General features: G+C 51.4%; 1 protein-coding gene across 1 annotated transcript in view; it reads right to left on the bottom strand.

The window, feature by feature from the left end:
* The window catches only part of Kdm2b (lysine demethylase 2B), a 131,303-nt gene that overhangs the window by 77,917 nt on the left and 40,535 nt on the right, over positions 1 to 12,851 (bottom strand). The window contains exons 5-6 of the mRNA XM_045132118.1: positions 10,336 to 10,514; positions 9,942 to 10,048 (exon numbers count right to left, since the gene is read on the bottom strand). Of these exons, the coding sequence (XP_044988053.1) occupies positions 9,942 to 10,048; positions 10,336 to 10,514 (286 nt within the window). The remainder of the gene's footprint in view (positions 1 to 9,941; positions 10,049 to 10,335; positions 10,515 to 12,851) is intronic.

The raw sequence follows: 12,851 nt of genomic DNA, 5'->3' as shown, positions 1-12,851 counted from the left end.
CAACGGGGCAGAGAGCCCCTTCCAAGTCCAGGCCTGGCAGACAACAGTGCCAGCCCCCATGTCATTCACACCTTCCCAAGGAAGCCTCAAGAGCACAGATGGGCATCTCCCCTCCCTCGTGCCCATCTTGGAGCCTCCAGAGGCGCGTGCACTCGTTTACCCCACTGACCTCTTTTCCCTGCTGCACTTTGCTTTTCGGTGATTTGGGGAAGAGAGAAGGGATGGGGTGGGGAACCAGCAGGGAGGAACCAGCAGCAAGCTACAGTGGAGAGATGGGGGCGGAGGGGACGGTGTGGGGCTGAGGTAGCTTGGAGAAGAGAGGGCTCCAGAAGCCCCCTCCTTCTGGCTGCCTCTTGCACCTCGCGTTCAGGTGGACCCGGGGGCTTGGCAGTATGCAGGCAGCGTGCCCTGCGTCCCTCCTCCGGATAGGCTGGAAGGAGCCTTAACCATGTGTCTGCAGTTGGCTGACAAATCAGAAGGCCTGCCTGTACATCAGAGCCCCGCTGCCTAGCAACCCCATCGGAGGGGTGTAGTTGACAGCCCAGGACTGTCACGAAGCTAGCACTAGGACTGCTTAAGTCCTGACTCCGGACTCCACACCCCGCCGGCCCGCCCCCTCCGGACCAGGTGGGGCCCCAGACCCTAAGGCCTGGGAGATGTTCCAAGGAATGGGGGGTCCTGAAGCCCTCACCCACCCCATCCTCACGGACCACACCGGCCCTTTCCTTGTAAGCTCCACTTCAAAATATTAGTCCTCATTTCCCTAAGACCAGCTCTTCTTCTCCTTTTCCTCCTCCTCCTCCTCCTTTCTTTCTTTCTTCTTCTTCTTTTTTTTTTTAATCTAACCTTGGTTTCCACCCCCTCCGGGCCTCAGCTGAACAGTCTAGGCAAACAATTTTAGTGTGTGTGGTAGAGCCTGGAGAACGTGTTTCCTTCAGTCTACAGCTGGATGCCCACTGGGTACCTACAGCAAAGGGGTCAGGAAGGGGGCTTGGCTGCCTAGCCAAACTGGTCACTGCCACTTAGCCCATCTTCCAGCCCCTGCCCTAACCGCCCCCATACATGGGGAAAAAAGGAATTCCTGGCTGATGTGTGCAGGCAAAGTTCTCCAAGTTAGCCCAGTGTCTCATCCGCCCCCAGGGGCCCCTTGCTCTCAGTGTCCTTCATTTCGTGGCCACCAGGCCTGGGCCAGCGCTCCTACCCCAGCGACTGCAAACATTAGGGAGACCAAGGGGACTATGGCAAGGGTGGCTTTGTCCGGGTTCCCCGCGGCCCTCGGGTCGCCCCCAGGACCCCCACCTCGCTTCTGCTCGCTCTGGCGTGACGCCTTTGCACTGACCTCTACGGCTTCCTCTTCCCAAGCACACCGCAGTCACATGGGCACCCGGCTCGGTGCCACAGCCGCTATAAGCTCTCCCTGTCGCCAGCCAGCCCGCCTGGCTTCCGCAACGGCCTCAGCAGGCAGGTCTGGAAAGCCACGCACGCGACACCCCCCCTTTCCCCGACCCCCGCCTCCCCGTCAGGTGGCTTCTCTGCAGGAGAGCAACCTCCGAGCTGAAAATCGCTGCAAACTGGGATCCCCAGAGCTAAGTCCTTGAGGGGGGGTTCCCGCCTCCTCCAAGGCCGGGGGGGATGGAGGGAGGTGCACGGGTCGAGAATGTGTGTGGGGGGGGGGGGGAGCGCTGCACCTGCCTCACCAACTTTGGGGCGCGGCCTGGGGTCTGCGGAGGTGGGGCCGCCCCGCCCCGCCCTTTGCTCTCCCAACTTCGAAGAACTCTCTCCCCCGCGCCCCAGCCCGCGTCCCCTCGGGCGGGCGGGCGGAGATCTGGTGCTGGGGTGGCGGGGAGCCCCTGCCAAGCTGGCGAGAGGGAGGCGGGCGCGGAACACGCGCACACGCTGCGCACGGCTGCTGCCCGGCCCCGGGGGTCACCGAGCGGCCCCGGCCCGCGGGACGCCGCCCGCCCCCGCCCCGCAAAGGAGCGGGCGTGGCGCGGGGACGCCAGCCCGGGTTACCCTCGGCGGCGGCGCGGCTCCCGGACGTCCCCTTCGACGCTCGCCAGGCCCCGGCGGCAACGAGTCCCCTGCGCCGCGCTGCCAGGCCCCGGCGTCCTGGGCCCGGGCCCTCGCGCGCCACCTTCCTTCCTCCGGGAACCCCGCGCAGCCTGCGCTCATCGCCGGCGTGGGGCGGCGCGGCTGCCGGGGCGGTGGAGGGAGGCCGCGGCGGGGACGGCGGGGCGCGCTCGCTCAGCGCCGGGGCACGCGTCCTCCCTCGCCCGCCGAGGCCCCGTGGTGGTGGTGGTGGGGGGGACAAGCAGCTGCCCCCTCCCTCTCTCCCCTGTGCCCCCACCTCGGGCTAGGTGGACCACCACCCTAGTGCTGGGGTGATCCAGCAAAGCCACCTTCTTTATAAATCAGTACACCCTTCTGGGCACAGATGCCAAGGGTTCTGGGGACTACCTGATGGAAGTAGGGTAGCCAGGGAGAGGAAGGATGAGGCTCTGACCCCAAGGCACTAGCTGCGTGAGCCTGGGCAACTAACTTATTTCCCTTCTCCGAGTGATTTCCTGGTCCCGCCTAACAGGAGGGGAGGTAACCCGAAGTTCAACTATCTTCCTCTACCCAGGAATTCCAGAAACCAGGGGGCTTGGATTGTTCCATCCAAACTGAACCACCCTGAGGTCATTTCCAGCATTGCCCTCACGTATTTCAGAAGAGGTAACCGCAGTTCAGAGGTACAGCCCCTCATCCTGGCCAGTACCATACGAAGTGGTGTGCTAACCCACGGCACCATCTATCTGGGGCCAAGTCCTCTTCAGGTCTACCTGGCAAATCCCTAACTAATTCTAAAACGTGGTAAAAGTTACAGCCGCACCTCAACCACTGACTTCTGTCACAGGAGGTGACACAACTCACATCGGAAGCCCTACCCTCCCAGTCATCAGAACAGTGATCCACACCGCTCCCCGCCCTCCCCCCCAAAAAACACAGTTGGGGGCTATGGAGATGGCTCAGCGGTTAAGACGCTATGACAGCCTGGGTTCCATTCCCCAGCACCCACTAAAGGCAGCTGCACAAAGTGGCGCATGCATCCAGAGTTCTTTTAACGCAGCGCCCTTTCTTTCTCTTTCTCTGTCTCTCCTTGCAAATAAATAAATGAAAATAAAATAAAACAAAAGACACAGCGGGGCAGGAGATGGTTGATTAGCCCCTTGCAGGACAGAAACGATGTTTCTCCATTGTTTGGCCAAACCCACTCTCAACAGCAAACCAACAATAAGTATTCAAGTGTTGACAGCCTCTCCAGTTATCCACAAAACCCTCTGGCTCCTGCTGGTTTTGCACTCAACAACACGACCTGCGGCAAACCACTATAACCTTCAATCTCATTAGCTGAGAAATGAGGATGGTACACCCACCCATGGTATTGCTGACAGGAGCGTGCCAGTGTCCAACAAGGCACCTGTGTCCAGACCCTACGACAGAGGAGCTGGTAGAGAGGTGAGGAGGAAGAGCCGGGAGTCCAGAGGCCCAGAGCGGGGTGTGGCCATGGCTTCCTGCCCACAGGACTGACCACCTGGTAAGAAACTGGATGACCATTTATGATGCCAGCAAACATACAAAGAAAGCTTTCAAGTGAGAAAGGGGACGTGGCTGCAGAGAAGAGCGTTGGAGGGCAACCTGGATGGCAGAGGAGGCCAAATCCCAATAGGCCGGATGGGCAAAGATCTCATCCCACCCGGGCACCACACTTCACATGACCTCCACTGTAGCTGCAGTCTTTCTTAAGGAAAGACAGGACAGAGCACCCATTTTGTAGAAGGCCAAAGGGAGTCTCCAGAAGGAAAGGCCTGCCAGTTAGAGGTGGCAGAGGCAGCATCTGGCACTCACCCCAGTCCAACTGCCATCCTTTGTGTCTCAGCTTCCCATCCTCAATTTTTTTGTGGGGGGATTCAAGGTAGGTTCAGGCTGACCTGGAATTCTCTATGTAGTCTCAGGGTGGCCTCAAACTCAGTGATCTACCTACCTCTGCCTCCCAAGGGATGGGATTAAAGATGTGTGCCACCATGCCTGGCCCTCACCGAAATTTTCACCAAGTTCTTCTGGACCACCCCAGGAAGTAGTATAAAAAACACAGGGGGAGGGCTGGAGGGATGGCTTAGTAGTTAAGGTGTTTGCCTGCAAAGCCAAAGGACCCAGGTTCGAGTCCCTAGGACCCATGTTAGCCAGATGCACAAGGTGGCGCATGCGTCTGGAGTTTGTTTGCAGGGGCTGGAGGCCCTGGTGGACCCATTCTCTCCCTCCCTTTTTCTGTCAAATAAATAAATATTTAAAAAAACTACACTGGGCATGGTGGCGCATGCCTTTAATCCCAGCACTCAGGAGGCAGAGGTAGGAGGATCACCAAGAGTTCGAGGCCACCCTGAGACTACATAGTGAATTCCAGGTCAGCCTGAGCTAGAGTGAGACCCTACCTCTAAAACCATAAAAAAAATAAAAAAATAAAAAATAAACTAAACAAGGTGGGGGGACTGCATTGATTTTGCAGTTATCTGTGGGTCAAACATTTGCTTTAGTGTGAGGTCCCTTTTCTGCTCCTTTACTGCTTGTTGGCCCACAGTGTGGCTTCATTACACCAGCAGCTTACATTTCCTTTCTTTCCTTCAGTGTGTGCGCATGTGTGTATATGGAGGCCAGGTTAATGTTATTAATTGTTATTTATTTATTTATTTATTTATTTTTTGGTAGAGTCTCACTCTAGCCCAGGCTGACCTGGAATTCACTATGCAGTCTCAGGGTGGCCGCGATCCTCCTACTTCTGCTTCCCGAGTGCTGGGATTAAAGGAGTGGCACCAACTGTTCTTTATATTTTTTTCAAACATTTATTTGAGAGAGAGGAGGGAGAAGATAGAGAGTGGACACACCTCAGCCTCTTGCCACTGCCAAGGAACTCCAGATGCGTGCACCACTTTGTGCATCTGGCTGATGTGGATCCCGGGGAACTGAACCCAAGTTGTCAGGCTTTGGAAACAAGTGCCTTTAACCACTCAACCATCTTTCTCTCTCAAGCGTGCTCTCTCTTTATCTGACTTGAGTCCAGAGATCACCAATTCAGCCAGTCTAGCTATCCAACTTGCCCTGGGGATTCCCTGTCCCTGCTTCCAGGGCACAGGGATTACAGAAGAACATTTACAGGGGTGCTGGAGATCTGAACTCCAGTCCTCAAGCTTGCACAACAAGCCCCTTATCCAGTGCTCCACCTCCCCAGCCCATAATCCTCATTTCTTTTATTTATTTATTTATTTATTTATTTGAGAGCGACAGACACAGAGAGAAAGACAGGTAGAGGGAGAGAGAGAATGGGCACGCCAGGGCTTCCAGTCTCTGCAAACGAACTCCAGACGCGTGCGCCCCTTTGTGCATCTGGCTAACGTGGGACCTGGGGAACCGAGCCTCGAACCGGGGTCCTTAGGCTTCACAGGCAAGCGCTTAACCGCTAAGCCATCTCTCCAGCCCCATAATCCTCATTTCTGCAAACCCTGTGTCAAAGGAGCTGAGCAGGGGAGACACTCGCCTGTCCGGTTCTGGAATGCATTACAATACCCAGTCCTCCTTAAAGGAAAAGGTACATTCATGTCATAAACCTAGGAGACAGTGGAGACTTTGAAATGTATCCACAAATTCTTTGATGCTCCTTCCTTCTTGAGGCGGGGCTAAGCCGGGGCTGCAGCACAGTGGTAGAGCTCTTGCCTGGCATGTGCAAGGCCCTGGATTTCATCCCAGCACTATGAACAAAAATTAATAAACAGAAAGAGGGCTGGGGATGTAACTCAACTTGTAATAGAGCACTTGCCTAGCATGCACAAAGCTCTGGGCTCCACACCCCAACACCTCATAAACCAGGTGTGATGTCACATGACTGTAATCCTAGCACACACTAATGTGTGTAAGTTGAGGCAGGAGGATCAAAAAGGTGAGGGGCTAGAGTGATGGTTTAGTGGTTAAAGCGCTTGCCTGTGATGCCTAAGGATCCTGTTCAATTCACTAGGTCTCACCTAAGCCAGACGCAGGTGACCCAAGTATGCAAGGTCTCACATGTGTACTAGGTGGCACACGCGTGTGGAGTTCAATTACAGTGGTTGGAGATCTTGGCACGCCAATTTTTTTTTCTCTCTCTTTCTTGCTCTTTCGCATTAAAAAAAAAAAAAAAAGGCCAGTCTACAGACTTGCCTCAAAGAAAAAAAAAATCAAAGGTCCAGCTGGAGAGATGTCTCCAAAGTGACACATAACCTTCCTAACAAGGTCGAAATCCTGTACCAAGTTCTTATGACCACTGATGGAGTCTGTAAAACTATGTGACATACAATCTCATCAAGGCAGCCCAGATATATAAGCCTTAAAAACCAGGTATAGGGGAGGCTGGAGAAATGGCTTAGGTGTTAAGGCGTTTGCCCGCAAAACCAAAGGACCCAGGTTTGATTCCCCAGGACCCAAGTAAGCCAGATGCATAATGTGGAACATGTATCTGGAGTTCGTTTGCAGTGACTGGAGGTCCTGGTATGCCCATTCCTTCTCTCTCTCTCTCCCTTTCTCTCTGCCTCTCTCAAATAAATAAATATATATATAACAGGTGTAGCCAGGTATGATGGCACACTCATTTAATCCCAGAACATGGGAGGCAGAGGTAGGAGGATCACTGGGAGTGTGAGGCCAGCCTGGGACTGCAGACTGAGTTCCAGATCTGCCTGGGCTAGAGCAAGACACTACTTCAGGAAAAAAAAAAAAAGAGAGAGAGAGAAGAGATGAGGTGATGAGATGAGATGAGATGAGAAAAGAGGCAGTGGCAGAAATGTGGTGACATCTATATTCCTCAGGCTACCTCCTGCCATTCGCTCCTCTTTATGCTCTGCTACTTTATGTTCTTTTGAGACCGTTATTAAATTACATTATTCACTTATTTTCTCACTTGTCTTTTCCCCAGCACAATATATGCTCGATGAGAATGGGGATTTGGCTTTATTCACTGTAGTCTGATGACTACTTAAAGTAGCCTTTTGCGCCATAAAATAACGATTACATTAACATACTCTTTATAGGCCTTTCATCCCTTATAAAGTTGCAGCCATCCCCTGGATTCCAGTTACCTTCCCTTGTCTTCTTAAGTATCTCAAACGAATCCCATTAAAATTCCTAGACCTCTCACCACCACATCTGGATAAATCCCAGAGCCAGGAAGAAAGAAGTGGTGTTTATCACACAACCTCTTCCATGCAGGGAACCTTCCTTCCACTCAGGAGGGCCATCAGCTGTCACGGCTCTGGAGGCACCTCCAGTGAGGAAGCTACGGGAGTCCAGAAACAATGTCACCTGAATTAAATCCCAAAGAACCATTCCAAGGTCCCAGAGGACTCCATCATGATGGGATTTTTTTTTTTTTTTTTTTTTTTTTTTTACCCTTGCTTATGAACATTTGAAGTCAGCCTTCTTTTCAGTCAAACAAATTAACTATCTCCAAGGTAACAGTGTCCTTCCTAACAAGGTTGAAATCCTGTAACAAATTCTGATGACCACTGATGGAGTCTGTAAATCTATGTGACATACAATCTCATCAATGCACCCCAGACATATAAACTTTAAAAACCAGGTGTAAACTGGACGTGGTGGCACACGCCTTTAATCCCAGCACTCGGGAGGCAGAGGTAGGAGGATCACTGTGAGTTCTAGGACACCCTGAGACTATATAATGAATCCTAGGTCAGCCTGGGCTAGAGTGAGACCCAACCTCAAAACAAACAAAGGGTTGGAGAGATGGCTTAGTGATTAAGGCACTTGCCTGCAAAGCCTAAGGACCCAGGTTCGCTTCTCCAGGTCCCACATAAACCAGATGCACATGGTAGTGCATGCATCTGGAGTTCATTTGCAGTGGCTAGAAGCCCTGGTGTGCTCATTCTCTCTCATTCCTTCTCTCTGTCTCTAATAAATAAATAAATAAAAATATTTTTAAAAAACAGGGTGGGAGGGAGGGAAGAAGGGAGGAAAAAATATTCTAGAGAGGTTGTCTACTATTATGTAGGCCTATGGCCATGCCACCCTGATGATCTGTGCTTATGGAAATTATGAGCATCAGGCCGTTTTAGGCCTAGTCCGCTGCCACTCCCCGCCTATCGCCCCTCTACTCCTGCTCTGCCAGCCACCTTCCTTTACCTCCTTGGTCCTCTTCATCCGGTGAGGAAAATCTACCCACTCCTCTTCTTGCTCATCTCTTCACTTGCCCGTTTGAGGGCTGTACAATCAGAACAGAACAGAAATGGAAATAAACTCTACTACCTTCCCTCTGCACCTAGACTCTCTTAACCTTTGATGCAGCCCAGATCTCCCAGATCCAAGGAATACATAGAGCGTCAGCTTGGAGAGGAAGAAAAATGTCCACAAGTTAATGAGAAAGAGAGGGAGACAGACCTTGGGCTCTCTAGCGCCAACATGCTAGCCGCCCTCACAAAGCCTGGCACCCAGTCTGCATTCAATATGCACTGAATGGAGGGCTGAGGGAATGAGAAGTCCGCAGCCAGGATTTCCTGGGGGCATTTCTGGCAGCGGGGTTGAGCAGAGATGCTAATGGATCCAGGGTGCCAGTGCCAACTCTTCCAGGAAGCCCAGAGCTCTAACCCTGCCCTGGACAGCCAGTATCTCCTTTCAGTAATGGAAACAGAAGGCTTGTGACTTCCTCCTCCAGATGGCCCATTATTCAAGGCCCTGAATGTGAAAGGGCATTCTGAATGCCAGTCTCTGGGCATGCTGGTCATAATAATGCGTGCAATGAGGTCTCTGCTCTTGACCATGGTTACTCTCCACTGTCACACTCGGTGCCAACTTCCTCCTGCCTGATGACCAAATTGACCCAGAGAGCTTTACTTGGAAAAGGTCCTTCTGGGTCAGAGGTTCCAGGTCTCAACCAAGGAAAACAGAAACACTGGACTTAGATTTAGTCCCATTCCATGCCAAAAGCAGTGTCCACTGTGGGCAAATCCCACTGAAATGGCCTCTCCCAGGACATGCTGTCACATGGAGGGAGTAGACCAAAGTTTATATGTACATGTAAACACATGCCTACATACAAACACATAGAGGCACAGGAAGGCAGCTCCCTTCAGTCCTCCTTTTAGATCACCAATCCCTGTGTGGGGGAAGTGGTGGCTTGACTCAAGTGTTTCCCATAAACGTATGTGTTCTGAATGCTAGGTCCCCAGCTGGTGGCAATTTGGGAATTGGAGCCTGCTAGAGGGAATGTATTGTTAGGGGTGGGCTTATGGGTGTTGTAACCAACTTCCCCTTGCCAATGTTAGGCACACTCTCCTGCTGCTATTGTCTTGATGTTGGCCAGGAGGTGGTGTGCACCCTCTGCTCATGCCATCATTTTATTTTTATTTATTTATTTATTTATTTTTGGTTTCTTGAGGTAGGGTCTCACTATAGCTCAGGCTGATCTGATATTCACTATGTAGTCTCAGGTTGGCCTTGAACTCACAGTGATCCTCCTACCTCTGCCTCCCAAAAACTGGGATTAAAGACGTGTACCACCACCCCTGGCTTCATGCCATCATTTTCCCTGCCACCATGGAGCTCCCCCTCAGGTCTGTAAGCCAAAATAAACCCTTTCCTTCTACAAGTTGCTCTTGGCTGGGTGTTTTCTGCCAGCAATGAGAAGCTGCCCTGACCCGACGCAGGACCAGAGCCCTGAACAGCAAGCAGAGAAGCAAGGTGCCAGCTCGCCCTCATCCAGGGCCCCACCCCTCATGGCACCGCTGAAGCCCAGCCGGGGCGCAATCCTTTACCTATGAAACAACACTCAGAGCTTTTGGAGGAGGGCCAGGAGTTCCCCTGCCAATACCCCCCAAAGCTTGGGGTCTACTCCTCCCCACTCCACAACCAGTGAGCACTCTTACTTCTTGACTTTGGGGTACTTCATCTCTGCAATGGCATTTGTGGCTTCTGTCTGCTTTTCCTTCAGATGCTGGGGCCACATGTTGTCCACCCAGTCCACCAGGTCCACCTGAAAGCCAGGTCACCATCAGTGCTCTGAGCCTACCTGCAGGCAGGCCCGAAAGAACTACCCGTCTGTGGGGAATCCATAGGTGCCTTCAGCTGGGGTCCCTCATCCACAACACCCTTCCAAGCACTGGTGCCAAAACCCTACACCTCATCTCCCCCACCCTCAAGGGGACCAGCCCACGCAGCTATGCCCACCCAGGCACCCCATCTCAAGGGACAGGCAGCTGAGGGCCAGGGTACAGGGAGACGGGCAAGAGATGCATAAGGACCAGGAAGGCTGGAGCCTACCACAGTGGGCCGCTTGACCAGGTGTTCCAACTTGGTATGACTGAACTCAAGGCTGATGACGTTGTACAGCTTGTCCCGCTGCGCCTCGGGTGTCTCGTAGTAACGCACGAACTGGGACATGCTCATCTCTGTGCCCTTCTGTGTGTTCACGTCCATCACGTCCACCAACCGCCGGCTTCCTGGGGGCAGAATGTGCACAGAGCTCACACCCCGAACAGCTCACAGCACTAGGGAACCTTCCCGAATCCACAGCTGCTCCTCCTACAAGGATCCCTACGGTCCTGTCCTCCAATGACTGCGCCGTGTTGCTCACCCAGCCACTTCTAAGCCCAACTGCATCCACACCAAGGTGGCCCACGGTAACTGCTCTCTAAGACGACCTCAATGGCTTCCTGGGAGCCTCTGGACTAACCTTCCTACTCCCATTCTACAGTGCTGCCAGAGGAAGCTTCCCAAGACAGAGACCTGATATGGATACTTCTCTACTTAAAACCTCCAGCGGGGGCTGGATAGATGGCTTAGTGGCTAAGGAGCTTGACCCAGGTTCAACTCCCCAGAACCCACATAAGCTAAATGCACATGGTGGCACATGTGTCTGGAGTTCGTTTGCAATGGCTAGAGGCCCTTCTCTCCCTCTCTCTCTCATAAATAAACAAAAATAAAATAAAACAAATGAACAAAAAACTTTTAAAAAATCTTCTACAGGGCTGGAAAGATGGCTTAGTGGTTAAGATGCTTGCCTGCAAAGCATAAGGATCAAAGTTCAATTCTCCAGGTCCCACGTAAGCCAGATGGGCATGGTGACACATGCGTCTGGAGTTTGTTTGCAGGGCCTAGAGGCCCTGGCATACCCATTATCACTCAATCTCTCTCTCTTTCTCCCTCTCTCTGTCTCAAATAAATAAATAAATAAATAAATAAAATCTTTAAAAAAAATCTTCTGGGACTATCAATAAAATGCATGAAGTGGAAAAAAAAATCTTCTGGGCTAATTTAGAGATATTTTAGGAGGCAAGGCGCTTGCTTGCAAAGCCAAAGGACCCAGGTTCAATTCCCCAGGACCCATGTAAACCAGATGCACAAGGCAGCACATACGTCTGGAGTTCATTCGTTTGCAGTGGCTAGAGGACATGGTGCACCCATTTTCTTTCTCTCTATTTACCTCCTTCTCTCATTCATAAATAAATAAATAAAATATTTTAAATTAATCAATTAATTTTATTTATTTGAAGGAGAGAGGCAGATAGAAACAGAGAGAATGGGTGTGCCAGGGTCTCCAGCCACTGCAAATGAACTCCAGATGCATGGGCCATCTTGACCATCTGGCTTATGCATCTGGAGTTCGTTTGCAGTGGCTGGAGGCCCTGGTGTGCCCATTCTCTCTCTCTCTCTCTCTCCATATAAATATATGTATGTCTATGTCTCTTTCTCTAATAAATAAAGTACATTAAAATTTTGTTAAAGAATAATATTTCATAATGTGAAAATTATATGTAATGTAAAGGCCCAGGTCTACATAAGTTTCCTTAGCACACGCAGGCATGCATCTAGGGCCACTCAAAGGCTCTAGTGGCACAGCCAAACAGCTGGAACACAAAGCTTATAGCTTCAAAGGCCTGAAATGTTTGCTCTCTAGCTCTTTCCAAGAAAGCCGGCCGACCCTTGCGACAGACAAAGCTCCTGATGGAGTTGGATGCTGATAGAGGTTAACGGCCTCATCCCATCCCTGCGACATAACCCAGGTCTGGGAACAGGACTTGCCCTGGGACAGGACCATGGTGAATGTGTGTTAAATAAATAAACACAGTGCTCCTCACATAGTAGGAACTGAGTTATAAAAGCAACTCCTTAACTGGGCTTGGGGGAGAACTCAACCAGGAAACTGCTTTCCTTGCAAGCATGAGGACGTGAGTTCAATCTTCAGTATCAATGTCAAAATGCTACCGTGACAGCACATGCTTGTAATTTCAGCACAGGGGAGGCAAAGACAGGCTGATCTCTTGGACTCACTGGCCAGCCAGACTGGCTTCATTCCAGGCCAATAAGATGGACTTAGGAAACGGCGAATGGCATTCCTAAGGAATGACATCTGAGGTTGTCCCCTGGCCTCTACATGAACATGTACAAATAATGTGTAAGTTCCCCATGCATACATGTTGACCTACACATGCATGCACACATTAAAAAAAAAAAAAAAGCCCTTAGCAGTTAAGGCATTGCCTGCAAAGCCAAAGGACCCAAGTTCAATTCCCCAGGACCCATATTAGCCAGATGCACAAGGGGGCACATGCATCTGGAGTTTGTTTGCAGTGGTTGGAGGGCCTGGCGTGCCCATTCTCATTCTCTCTCTCTTTCTCTGTCAAATAGATAAATAAGTAGAAATAAAATAGTTTTGTCTTTTTTGTTTGTTTGTTTGTTTTGGTTTTTCGAGGTAAGGTTTTGCTGTAGCTCAGGCTGACCTGGAATTCACTACGAAGTCTCAGGGTGACCTCAAACTCACAGCGATCCTCCTACCT

Source organism: Jaculus jaculus, chromosome 13 (assembly GCF_020740685.1).
Source record: "Jaculus jaculus isolate mJacJac1 chromosome 13, mJacJac1.mat.Y.cur, whole genome shotgun sequence".
Taxonomy (NCBI): domain Eukaryota; kingdom Metazoa; phylum Chordata; class Mammalia; order Rodentia; family Dipodidae; genus Jaculus; species Jaculus jaculus.
Note: the sequence above shows the minus strand (reverse complement) of the source record. Positions and strands in the feature narration are given on the sequence as shown.